Source organism: Dermacentor andersoni, chromosome 7 (genome assembly GCF_023375885.2).
Source record: "Dermacentor andersoni chromosome 7, qqDerAnde1_hic_scaffold, whole genome shotgun sequence".
Taxonomy (NCBI): domain Eukaryota; kingdom Metazoa; phylum Arthropoda; class Arachnida; order Ixodida; family Ixodidae; genus Dermacentor; species Dermacentor andersoni.
The window spans coordinates 146630598-146643843 of record NC_092820.1 but is presented as its reverse complement, the minus strand read 5'-3'; the positions used below and the strand labels follow the sequence as shown (position 1 = coordinate 146643843).

At 46.3% G+C, this 13246-nt stretch overlaps 2 protein-coding genes across 10 annotated transcripts in view; one reads left to right on the top strand and one right to left on the bottom strand.

Moving 5' to 3' along the window:
• LOC129385564 (uncharacterized) overlaps positions 1 to 7397 on the bottom strand; it is a 47170-nt gene extending 39773 nt beyond the window's left edge. For 3 of the 9 annotated variants that reach the window (XM_055072244.2, XM_055072252.2, XM_055072253.2), the window contains exon 1: positions 4667 to 5441. The gene's annotated coding sequence lies outside the window, so the exon portion shown is untranslated. Of the gene's footprint in view, positions 1 to 2381; positions 2522 to 4145; positions 4557 to 4666; positions 5443 to 6490 lie in introns of those variants that run through there. The other 6 variants (XM_055072246.1, XM_055072248.1, XM_055072247.2 and 3 more) reach the window with 6 other exon arrangements.
• The window catches only part of Arv1 (ACAT-related protein required for viability 1), a 62381-nt gene extending 49492 nt beyond the window's left edge, over positions 1 to 12889 (top strand). Inside the window, exons 5-6 of the mRNA XM_050180853.2 lie at positions 10458 to 10600; positions 12591 to 12889. Of these exons, the coding sequence (XP_050036810.1) occupies positions 10458 to 10600; positions 12591 to 12688 (241 nt within the window). The 3' untranslated portion in view covers positions 12689 to 12889. The remainder of the gene's footprint in view (positions 1 to 10457; positions 10601 to 12590) is intronic.
• The last annotated feature ends 357 nt before the right edge of the window (positions 12890 to 13246 follow it).

Genomic DNA, 13246 nt, shown 5'->3' with positions numbered 1-13246 from the left:
GGGCGGAGCTGGTTACGAGGCCGACGACAACGCCGACGACGACGCGAAACCCAGGAACGGACGCCAAAGAGCTGCGCTCTAAAAACTGCTCCGCAGGGCTCAAACGAACGTTTCTGCGGATTTCCTCCCGTAGCGTGTTAGCCGTCGTCTGCTACGGCAGGCCCACCACCAGCGGCGCCACCGTCGAGGCCGCGCCGAGCGGAGGAGGAGGGAAGTGAATGGCGCTACTTGAGGGGCTTAAGAGGAAGCTTTAGCTCGGGCCCAACTCCGACGCGGCCTATTCAAATGCATGTAAAACGCAAAAACGTTTTTATGAGATAACCCCTGGACCGATTTTGATGAAATTTGTTGCATTTGAAAGAGAAAGTCACATTCTAGTGACTGTTGGAAGCGGAATTTCGATTTAGGGCTTGAATTTTCTTAAATCGATTTTCAAATATTTGACCGTTTGAAAAAAATGGAAGCACGAAGTTTACAAATTCATAGCTCTGCATCAAGAACTGATATCGCGGTTCTGTAAACGGCACCCATTAGATCATTCAAAGCGGACAAATTCAATATGTCATTTTACATCTTACGTGAATTTGTTACGTCGCTTACAACGGTTTTGCAAAAGTTGTATTTCCCTATGATTAAATATTTTTATATTCATGTGTAACACATCAATTTTGTCCGCTTTACATGTGCTATTAGATGCAATTCACAGAATTGTATTATCATGTTTAGTGGTTGAGTTACAGAGTTGTAAACATGATAGTTTCGTTTTTTGAAAATTTTCGATTTTTGGCAATTTTTAATAAAAAATTCACAACCTAACTCAAAAATTCGAAACCAACAGTCACTAGATTTTAAGTTTGTCTTTTAAATGCAACAAACCTCGTCAAATTTGGTGCAGTGGTTGCCGAGAAAAACGAATTCTCCTTTTACATGTATTTAGATAGGAGCACTCGAGCTAAAGCTTCCTCTTAAAGGGACACTAAAGGGAGAAATGATTTCTTCTGCGCCAGTAAATTGCCTTTCTACAACACCAAAAACACCACTCTTACAACGATAAGACGTTTGGTAAACGAGTAAAAGCGCAAGAACGAAATATGGGTGGCGACGCCTACTTAAGTTCCCGCACCTGGTGGCTGTGACGTCATGGATTTTTGTGGCATCTTCTAGGGCCTACTAATTATATATAGCGGTACAGATTGACTACATTTTGTTCTAAGGGAATCAAATATTAAACATGGCAAGTTTCGGGAACCTTTACTCAGCCAACGCTGCCCAAATGCGAAAACATACTTTGGAATCCCTGACGTCACGCTGACGTACAAGCGCTGGGGTATCGGCGCGAAATTGAAATGCTGATACTTGGACCTGCATTTTCTCGTCTAATAATCAAACTACCTTTCTGAAATGACTTCCTGCAGGCTTCTGAAACAATGCTTCTTTAATCTAAACTGATTTATTGTTTCGCTTTAGTGTCCCTTTAACTCGCTCCGCGTAGCGTACAAGCCCCGGCGGCTGAGGGACGAACCAGCAAACCAAAACAGACGGCAGAAAAAAGTAGACGATCAAGAAGCGGACGTGGCCGGTGGTAATGAATGGGTTGGCGGGAAAAAGCGGCTTTACATTTTTCTTTTTATCGATCTCTATAAATAAAACGCAGTACGATGTCGCGCGCACACTGTCGAGCTGCACAAATTAGAGAAAACATGGGCGTTTCCAAACCAAACACGTCTCTGGCGTGTCTGGTTTCTTGCGGTCTTCTGAAGGGGAGTCACGCCGATCTCCACGCAGTTCAGCCACCGCCGACGTATATGCGGACAATCAGTGCGACCAGCCGCTCAACTTCAACCTTCGATTTCAACTTCAGAGTCGTACGTCTGTCAAAAAACGGTCATGTCGTTTTTGTTTTTTCTCCCCCGGATAACTAGAGCCTTTCTCGCCACGTCTGGTACGCCACCGCCGTGACATGGAATGTTGTCTACAATGCAAAACAGCAAAGCCTATCAACCGACGCCCTTAACACGAGATAACTGCATGCACCAAGAACAGCGGCGCGCCAAGGTTATTCGAAAACTGGCCGCGTTCAGAGACCGGCCAGATTCCGGTCCCACTGGCATTGGAGACCGCCGAAGCGAGACCGCTCGCCGGAGCAAAGTTCAGTCATGCCGCCGATCAAGATCGTGCGTCGGAAAAAAAAAGGGGCCTCGATTACGCTTTCACCAACCTTCTACATAACAAGACAGGCCATGGCCATGATCGACAGCTTCGCTTACTACCGCGGACGAGTTTACGAACGAGACCATTTCATTTGTCGACAATGAATGGCGAACTGCTGCCAACACACCGGCTTGAAAATAGCGAAAGCATTGCAGGAGTCACCGTCTCACCGTCAAGATCTCTGCTCACAGAACAGGCGTTGTCGAATGCCGCTAATCGCAGCAGTTGCGGCTGCGATGCACCTCAAGCACGCACGGCGTTGCAACACCATGCAAAGCTAGAACCAGGGCTGGATGGGGCTCGCCGAAGCCTGCGCATGCCAAGGGGGTATAAGATCGCGGACAGCCAATTTTGTATGCGAACACTTCCTGCGACGCCTGCATTATTGTAATGTCACGTGCTCTTCAGAGGCCTCCGTTAGCCATTACATGTGCCCTCCTGGAGCAGTACTTGTAAAAAAAAACTATATGGTCACGATTACCAAAGCACCCCGCAATGAAAAAAACGGCCCTGTTGCCAGGCATTGCTGACCGCACACATCCGGAATGGCTGTGTGCGATCAATTCCGGCTGTGTGCGATCAGGAATCTCTCACGCGCCGGCCGAACAAAAGTATCCTGCAGGTACGTAAATGAACCTACGAAACCACGTACACATACTTTCACGCTGTCAACACCTGAAACTTTGGTAATTACGCGCGTGTTTGATTACACCGCGTGCTTGCGTCGTGTTTCAGCAACACGAACTCTCAACGTCGCTCGCTTTACGCCTTAAATACGCCTTGAATAATGGTCCTTTTCGCTATTTCTTCCGCGATTCCAACACGCAATTCTAAAGGCCAGTTACCGACTGACGAAGAAAGATCTCGATTGAAAAAACTGCTCCGCAGGGCTCAAACGAACGTTTCTGCGGATTTCCTCCCGTAGCGTGTTAGCCGTCGTCTGCTACGGCAGGCCCACCACCAGCGGCGCCACCGTCGAGGCCGCGCCGAGCGGAGGAGGAGGGAAGTGAATGGCGCTACTTGAGGGGCTTAACTCGCTCCGCGTAGCGTACAAGCCCCGGCGGCTGAGGGACGAACTAGCAAACCAGAACAGACGGCAGAAAAAAGTAGACGATCAAGAAGCGGACGTGGCCGGTGGTAATGAATGGGTTGGCGGGAAAAGGCGGCTTTACATTTTTCTTTTTATCGATCTCCATAAATAAAACGCAGTACGATGTCGCGCGCACACTGTCGAGCTGCACAAATTAGAGAAAACATGGGCGTTTCCAAACCAAACACGTCTCTGGCGTGTCTGTTTCTTGCGGTCTTCTGAAGGGGAGTCACGCCGATCTCCACGCAGTTCAGCCACCGCCGACGTATATGCGGAAAATCAGTGCGACCAGCCGCTCAACTTCAACCTTCGATTTCAACTTCAGAGTCGTACGTCTGTCAAAAAACGGTCATGTCGTTTTTGTTTTTTCTCCCCCGGATAACTAGAGCCTTTCTCGCCACGTCTGGTACGCCACCGCCGTGACATGGAATGTTGTCTACAATGCAAAACAGCAAAGCCTATCAACCGACGCCCTTAACACGAGATAAATGCATGCACCAAGAACAGCGGCGCGCCAAGGTTATTCGAAAACTGGCCGCGTTCAGAGAACTGCCAGATTCCGGTCCCACTGGCATTGGAGACCGCCGAAGCGAGACCGCTCGCCGGAGCAAAGTTCAGTCATGCCGCCGATCAAGATCGTGCGTCGGAAAAAAAAGGGGCCTCGATTACGCTTTCACCAACCTTCTACATAACAAGACAGGCCATGGCCATGATCGACAGCTTCGCTTACTACCGCGGACGCGTTTACGAACGAGACCATTTCATTTGTCGACAATGAATGGCGAACTGCTGCCAACACACCGGCTTGAAAATAGCGAAAGCATTGCAGGAGTCACCGTCTCACCGTCAAGATCTCTGCTCACAGAACAGGCGTTGTCGAATGCCGCAAATCGCAGCAGTTGCGGCTGCGATGCACCTCAAACACGCACGGCGTTGCAACCTAAACTGCCTTCTGCTCGGCCGAACCGAGCAGAAGGCAGGTAAAACAACATAATGGCACGAATTCTAGCTTCAAGCAGAAACCGATGCAAACTGGTTCAGCTGTTTCGAAACGTCGCGGCCACAACAGAAGCCCGCTCGAGAACACTTTCGCATACGTGCCCATTCATTTCCGTCTGCTGACTCGAGCTTTAAAACTGCGATCACCTCGTTGCAGTTATGAATGCAAATCGCCGCTGACGCTACGTGCCTATTGGGCCGTACAAACGTCCTTTTTCTTTTTTTTCCCCTGAGTTTGCGATACAAGCGTCAGCGCAATCTTCCGCACGAGAGAGCGCGTTCAGAACATTTTTTAATAATAATAATTTTTTTTAATATTTGGGGTTTTACGTGCCAAAAGCGTTCAGAACAGAATTCCCAACTCACCTTTCAGGCTGTCATGAAGAGGGCGACGTTCACGGTCTACATCAAGCCGAGTATCCCCGCAAGAAAAACCTTCACACGGACGCCGAAGGCACGGTATCCCGAGCACCACAGGCAAACTGTATATATTTGCGCAGGCTCCAATAAAGGTGTTGGCAGTCAGCGCTCGTCCTGTGTCCTCCCTTGTCCGTGTTTTTTGGCGCTGTTTTAAATATGAATGACCTGTGCATACACACGCGCGAGTCAACGCGAGTTGCTAGACGTCAAAACAAAACGCCGAGGTGCACCGCCCACTTGCGACGTCCGTTTTCTCCTAGCGGACGTTATGAGAAACTCAACCGCAAACATCCTTATTCTTTATTTTTTTTTTATACAGGTGAGAATCTACTGTTTTCTTGTTGTTGTTTTACTGTACTGGTTATGGCTTTGCTAAGCGGGTGATCTTAGATGCTAAAACTACTGTAGCTCCTGAACGGCTACTGATCGCCATCACTAAAATCTCGGAAGCCACAACATGGCCTTTGAGATTTGGTTAGGGTGGCTAGCCCTAATTTGGTGGCGCGCAGTCTCGGAGGCCAGGTGTTTAGGCATGGCTTGTGCAATTTTCTACAGATGACCATATAGCTAAAATGCTTTTAGCTCCCCTTGTAGGCGACCTTCAAGTGACCTCGAACCAAAAGCCAAAGCTGTTATCTGGGCGCTCAAACAAGAACATCCGGGCAAGTTGCGAGAACGAAACGTGTCGTCCGGCCAACCAGTCAAGCCCGCATTAGATACAATAACTTCCCAGACAAGTTAAAAAAAATATTGATTCGGAATTCTTCCTAGTGTTTATTACAATATCATTAAAGCTGTAACTTCGATGAAGTGTTATTTGTCCTTTCCAATAGCGATCGTTTAAGCGCAGATACGGCGCGCTATACACCAATCTGCTTTGCCGGTAGCCACTTCATGATTACATCTACTCTCATTGCGGGAAGGCCAGCATTTTTTTGTCATATATGTCTGCATTTATTTATTTATTTATTTATTTATTTATTTATTTATTTCAATATGCTGCAGGCCAATGCTTGGCCCAAGCAGGAGTGAAATCATACATTCTTACACCGAAAAGAATAAGAACGTGCAATTTTAACAGCACACAGATACAAAACACGCAAGAATAAGATACATAAAACACAATTTTAGCTGGTGAATAGACGTTCTAGTGCCCCAGTAAAACCTCGTGAGAAAAAAACTGAGGGCTGCAACGAATCTTGCACTGTTCGAGGGAAAAACCTTGTATTTAAAACTCTTAGTTTTGTCAAAAATTGGAGCAATTTAATGCACCACTCTTTTTGTATTGCCTTCGGTCCTGGAAAGCATTGAAATAAATAAATAATAGCACATTCGACAGGTAGCTTTGAAGCTTTTCAGAAAATTCTCGCAGATGTCGAAATCTAGCACGCAAAATACATCCAGCTATAATTCATTCAGAGCGTCGTGCTCCAGCTTGTAATCGGTGCGAAACAGCCGAATGTACGTACCTCTAATTAATGCGGAGGCGCGGGGGGAGGCCTGTTTACATTACGCCAACAGCTAGCTAGCTTAATTGCCCACGCACGACCACTGACCCCGTGATACTTCATTGGACCGAAATATGTTTTCGGTGGTCATAGATCGAGTTTATTCTGCCGGTAATGAGCTGAAAATAAGTGACGACTTCTAGCGCCTTAATATTGCGCAATCCTAGGCAAGATTGCACGGTAGCTTTTTAATTATAGTGCAGCTTCTGTTTGTGTTACTTGCCTTATTTGGAACTTCTACAAGTATTAACGGATTACGTACCTTTTAAGTGGTTGTGCAGTGGCATAGACAAAACAACAAGGAAATCAGGTGCAAAGGTGGACGAATCGTACATTTCCGATGGTTGATGTCCCAGGCATTATTTGATTCCAACGGCATCTCATGTTTGCACTGTTTCAAGCATTCAGACGTATGCGCAGCCTCACACAGTCACAGGCCTTATTTTCTAGTTATTATCTCTGCTGCGTGAACCTTCAATAACCTCACTGATAAAGTTCTTCGTCTTCATTGATTGTGCGACCAGCTTTTCGCGGTGTATCGTTCAGGTACTTAAAGCGCGACCTCTGAGACCACCGTTTTCAATCTCGGAGGCCATAATTAGAGGGCGAAATCCGGCGAGCGCGACTTCAGTCGAACCAGATTAATCCAATCCAACCCGATTCGCGTCGTCGCTCATGTCCGCACACGCAAATGGCTGGGGGGTAACTTGTACCGCGAATACTTGAAAATCTGCTGCGCTTGGCGTGCTGATCCCGCCAGGAGCGGCAAATGCCTCGGCGAGTTCGTCCGGCGTAGGGTGGCCGAAGAGTTCCGACACAGAGAGCAGACCGTCGTGCAGGACCCTCAGGAGTGCGAGCGTCGGCTGGACAGCCTGCGTGCCCTTGCCTCCGATCGGTACGCCAAGCAGTACCCGAGGATCTCCGTGTCGTCCGCTTTGGGGCTCACACGCGCCGAGTGCTACAAGCTGATCGTCGAAAGCCTGCACACAGCCGAAGGCGTGAAGGAGGACCAGTCGCTGCTGGAAAAGCTGAAGGAAAGGCTCTCCTTCAAGACCGACATCCCCGAATCGTCGCCTCCGGAAAGAAAGAAGTGAATCGCGAGCGCGGTGATCGCGAGAGAAAAAGGAAATACTGACACAATGTTAAAAGGATGGATGGATGGATGGAAGGTAGGAGCGTCCCCTTTGAAACGGGGTGATGGCAGTTGCCACCATGCTCAGATTTTTATTTTGCCTTTTATTTTTATCTGTGTTGTGTGTTATTGAATTTCTCGATTTTCTTTAAATACGTCTTCCTACCCTTTCAACCTTACGTCACTTCTCTGCTTTTGAGCCACCAATCCTCCAATCGCCTTTTGCTAATTTCCACCGCATATTTATTTGCATGACTATCATTATCTCTGAACCCTAGGGCCTCAGGAAGGGTGACTGTGGCCGCATCGACATCGGGATTGATACCATCACATTTTAGTATGAGGTGTTCCATTGTTTCTACATATTTACCACACACAGTACATGTGTCTTCTTCTTCGTTAAATTTCTTTTTATAGCTCCGCGTTCTAAGACATCCTGATCTAGCTTCAAAGAGTAGGGCACTGCCTCTTGAGTTATCATAAAACGCTTCCTTCCTGATCTGCTGTTTCCAGTATCGATATAGTTCCACACTATGCTTCTTTTCCATTGAATTTATCCAATTTTTACCTTCCGCATTTTTAACCTGTCGTTTAATGCTCTGTCTTTCTTCGTCCTCGTGTCTGGCATACTTACTGGTTAGCTTCCTAGTTCTTTTCCGCCATTGTGAGTCAACGCTCTTTCTGTATAGGTATTTAAACACCTTAGCTGCCCACCTGTTATCGTCCAATTTCCTCAGACGTTTTTCGTATAGGATTTTACTCTGAGCTTCCCGTGCTTCGAACGATGCCCAGCCCATATCTCCCTGTACTGCTTCGTTTGTGGTTTTCCCGTGGGCACCTAGTGCTAACCTTCCCACAGCTCTCTGATTTACTTCTAGTCTCAACTCAACCTCTGCCCTTAAACACAGGACCGCATTCCCGAAAGTAAGCCCCGGCACCATTACTCCCTTCCAAATGGCTCTCAGTACCTCATACCTGTTGTACCCCCACAATGCCTTATGTTTCATTATCCCGGCATCTCTTCGCCCTTTTTCTATGAGAGACTGTTCGTGCTTTTCCGTGTACATCTGCCCCTTGTTTATCCATACCCCGAGATATTTGTATTCGGCCACTCGGGGTATTTCATGGCCTTGTATTGTAAGCTCCTGATCAGTTGTATCGTTGAAAAACATCCCACCGGACTTAGCTACACTAAAACTGAAACCTAAACTGTCTCCTTCGTCCCCACAGTAATTTACCAGAGTTTGCAAATCTTCCTGGCCATCTGCTAACAGTACAATATCGTCCGCATACATTAAACCCGGTAGTCGTTGCTCAACAACCTTTTCGCCTAATCTGTACGACAGATTATACCCTAGATTGCTTTGTTCTAACCTCCTTTCCATGCTTATCATATAAAGCATGAACAGCAGCGGTGATAGAGGACAACCTTGCCTTAATCCTTTGTGTAATCCTTCCCATGTTATTTCAACATTATTTTCTCGATATAGTTCCTGTAGAAAATCAATTACCTCATTACCGATACCTTCAGCTTTTAATATGGTTCATAGGATTTCCCTGTTCACATTGTCGTATGCACCACTTATGTCCAGGAAGGCTAAATACAGAGGTCTATTTTCCGCCTTAGCTATTTCTATGCACTGGGTAAGCACGAACAGACTATCATCTAAGCGCCTACCACTTCTGAACCCGTTCTGCAGTTCTCCGAGTATTCTATTACTTTCTACCCATGACTGCATTTTTAATTTCACCGCCTGCATCGCCAGCCTATATATAACTGATGTTATCATAATTGGTCGGAAGGATTTTATGTTCTTCTTATCACCTTTCCCTTTGTAAATCAAATTCATTTTACTCTGTTTCCAGCTGTGCGGAATTTGCTTATTTGTTATGGCTGCCTCCAATGCTTTTATCAGCGTTTCCTTGCTTCTTGGGCCAAATTCGTTAATTAACTTGATTGGAATTTTGTCTATCCCCACGGACGTGCATTTTGGAACATTTGCTTCCGCCTTTTTCCAGTTAAGATTGGTCACTTCTAAGCTGTTTTAAAAAGTTCCTTAAATGCAGCGCCCCCTGGCAGCCGTGTTTTTTTTGTGTGCGTGTGCGTGTGTGTGTGTGCGTGTGCGCGCGCGCGCGTGTGTGTGTGTGTGTGTGTGTGTGTGTGTGTGTGTGTGTGTGTGTTGCTGCTGCGCCATGCCTAGCAGGCAATATATACGGGGCCACAGTAGTTGGGTTTTGACAATAAAGACATATAAAGATGTGAGTTCGTCACTACTAGGCGTGCTGGCCTGTTTCTTCGGTGGCTGCGTTTCGCGGGCCATACTCAATTGTATCAACTGGCGACGAGGTGAAAAGGACTTCTACTGCTGCGCGCACTACGTCCGAGCGTTACTGCTGCCACGATACTGCTACTTCGGATTCTACTTCCTGTGATGGATGCCAGGGACTTCGCCGCTGCTGAGACGCATCCTTGTTTGACTGGTACTGCTGCTACCGCGACGAGTCCAAGTTGCTGCCCATGCTACTTTTGAAGAACGCCTAGATGGATGTGGGCGAAAGCGGCAGTGGTTTCCGCTGCAGTGGCGAAACAAATGTGAACATCTTGCACATGCGCGGAAAAGATTTTCCGCCTGCTTGCCGTTTCCGAAGTGTGAACGTAGCCTTAGTGTTTGCACTGGTTCATGAAGCCTCTTGTCTGAAGCTTCTTACGTGTTGTGTCGTATGTCTGATCGCACACACATACAAAAAAGAAAGGTTGAAAAAGAAGCAAAGGTGTGCTCCAAAATCTCGGAGACCACTATAATTAATCGAATGCACACTAAGTGGCACCGCACTTCCATGCTGCAGCAAACGGAGAGGCTTCACCACAACAAATATGTGCCTTGCTAGTGCAACTTCATCTACGCATTTCAGTGGCTCCATGTGCAAGAGAAACCTGAACTTGCTATCACTAGTCCTTTCACTTGCAGTTCTATGCAAACACCCTTTCATATTTTTCTTTTTACTCTTGTTGAATACATGCTGGTCTGCTGAAAGTAGTGTGAAAAATTTCTTGGCACAACCTGTTGTCATTTGACCACTTCCTGTGCATTGGCAGGACACTGCTGGCACGAGCCATGGTACTGGGCAGCTACGGAAAGCTGCTGGCACTCCCCGCCAACCTGTGGGGGTGCGACCGCTATCAGTCGCAGCTCTTCCTCGCAACCTTCTTCCTGTTCTCCCAGGTGCAAGCCTGTAGAGGTACGCGTCTTTCACCTAATTCCTAGGCAACCTTTGGTATGCCCTGTTATATGCCTGTGTTGTGGACGTGTGCGCTGAGCTCATTATTTGAGCTTTCTATACGAAAGTCCCAAGCACATGTTCTCATATGCCTTTGTCTAGATAATTTTTCTTTTTCGTGCTGAAAGTTTTAAGCTTTGGATTACCAACTAGCACAGATGAGTAGTACATTGGTGGTAGGTTTGTCTGTCAGCATTTTCTGTACCAAGGCTGTTACGACTTGCAGGTGGCTTTGTCTTCTCAGCGCTGTTTAATTACTTTGGTACAAGAAGCTTGCTAATCTTTTGAATTTTAGGTCATGTCAGAAGATAGCATGGTTGCATACAGATGGACCTCAGTATAAGGAATTATTGGATTTAATGAAGTAAATTCAAAATATTTCTCACTGATATCAGCATGTAGGAAATACGTGCTTATAACGAAGGTATTTTTATGATGAATCAGATTTTGCCATGACGAGGTTCGACTGTATTAGCTAAGCCAGGCAGGCATCCACTTACAAGTTACTTTGAATGATGAAGTATTGATGCATTCACTGACTGTGTAGCTGAACTTCTATGGATGGCCAGTGTTTTAAATGTACACATACTTTGTGTTGTAATAGTTCCGTGGAAACCCGCAAGGTGAAGAGAAGTAATGAAGGGAAAATGAGACATCCACCCAAACATACCTAAGTGCTGCAAAAGAAACCCATACGGGTTCCTTGAAAGAAAAGCTTTGCAGTTGAAGAAAAATTGCGAAGTCCGGGTCCTGGTCAAGGACCCGAACCCGGGACAACTGCCTTTTCGGGGCAGCCACTCTACCATCTGCACTAACCAGGCAACTAGCAGATGGCAGGCGAAGTCAAATTTATCAACAACTCAGAAGCAAAGGCAAGAGTTTGACGTAATAGTCAGTAAAGAAAAGCGAAGCTTTTAGTGAACCTTTTCTTTCGAGGAATTCGTATGGCTTTCCTATGTAGCACTTAGCTACGTTTGGGTGGATGTCTCATTTGTCTCACGGTGAATGTCTGTGGACAGAACAGAAATGGGACGTTACATTTTCATGTCATCGTCTGTGCATAGAGAGAACACTAAGCACACTTAAAGGGGCCCTGGCTGAAACTCAGTTATAGCTAGTCACAGAATGGCCTCACTGCTAAAGGACGTCGTCTCGCGAATTTCATGCCGCAAACATTTTTTGAATGCTTCAACTATAAGTGGAGTTATTGCACCAATACCCAGCTTCCCCTATCTTTGCGTCTCTGCTAGCAGAAGCTACATGGCAGGGAAGCCGAGAGGGAAAAAGCCCAGTCGAGAGTTGATTGCAGCGGCGAAAAGCTCGCGGCACCTCATCACAGCCGTGGTAGACTACGCAGCACGCTACTGCCAGTTCTGAGGTCATGCACAGTGCGAAGACAAAATTATTATTATTTTTTTTAGACCGCAGACATCTATACTATTTTATCATTTAACTCAAAATTAGCAATTATGTATTACTAAGAATGCTCTCGCAATCACAACATCAGCCAATAGCGGTGGTTGGCCAGCTGCTTTTGGTGCAATAGCATTGCAGAAGCGAGGGCAAGCGATCTTTTGCTGCATTTGTCACAAGATTGTAAATTCTCTTCTGCAGGCAGTGCAGTAGTATTCGGTTCACATGTTCACAGCAGCCTCTACAATAGAATGACTATGTTCAAAAAGAGTTTCAGGGCCCCTTTAACAAAGCATCCCAAGTTCTGCCATGCCAACTGAATGAAAGCTTCACGAAAAGATTAATATTGCACAGTGAGTGGATCTTTCTGTATTCTTTGGCACACGCAGTCGGCTCTCATTGCTGATTGGCTTACATGAACCTTAAGCTTTCGCTTCACTACATGGATTTAATAAGACGAAGTACAGTTGAGAGTTTGTAATGCTTTCAGTGTTTGACATTATAAGGTTTGTAATGTTTTTGCGGGGTTTTTTTGCAGCCGTTACTGGATTGGGACGCCTCCAGACAGCGGCCATTGTGTTTGCCTCCTACAGTTTTCAGCGGAGCTTGAACATTTGGGTGCCCCCCTTCCTGTGACCGTGGACAGTAGCTCACCAGCCCTTGAATGTCTGTGCAAAGGCGTCTTCAAGTGGAGTCGCCATTGAAGCACTCACCCACAGAGCCACTCAATGATGATTGATGAAGTAGGCTGCAAGTGTTCCTTTCAGATGCATTGTTGACCTCTCAAGAATTTTAGTGACTAGCACATCATTTCAAATATAGCGGACTGTTAACTTACCAGTCGTGCACGTGTCTTCTTTTACGTCATTCACAGGCACTCTACAAAGGTACAAGTTCTGCAGCATTACGTGTGTGCTTGATGTCCTGACCCTTTATGGTCTGAATTTTTTTCTATGAAGCGAGAACTTTACATCATGCACATCTGAACAACAAAAGACAGAAAATTTTAAAAATTTCCTCGAGTTCTTGCCCATTAATTGAAGGTTTTCTTTTTCTCATGGACATGCCAACAAGTCAATGTGGTGTAAGCAGCACGGGTCCCAGTATGGGTACCCACATTTGTACACCATCACTGTGCATGCACTTGCGCACAAACACCTGCATGCATAGGTGCATGTATGTTCGTTTTTCGTA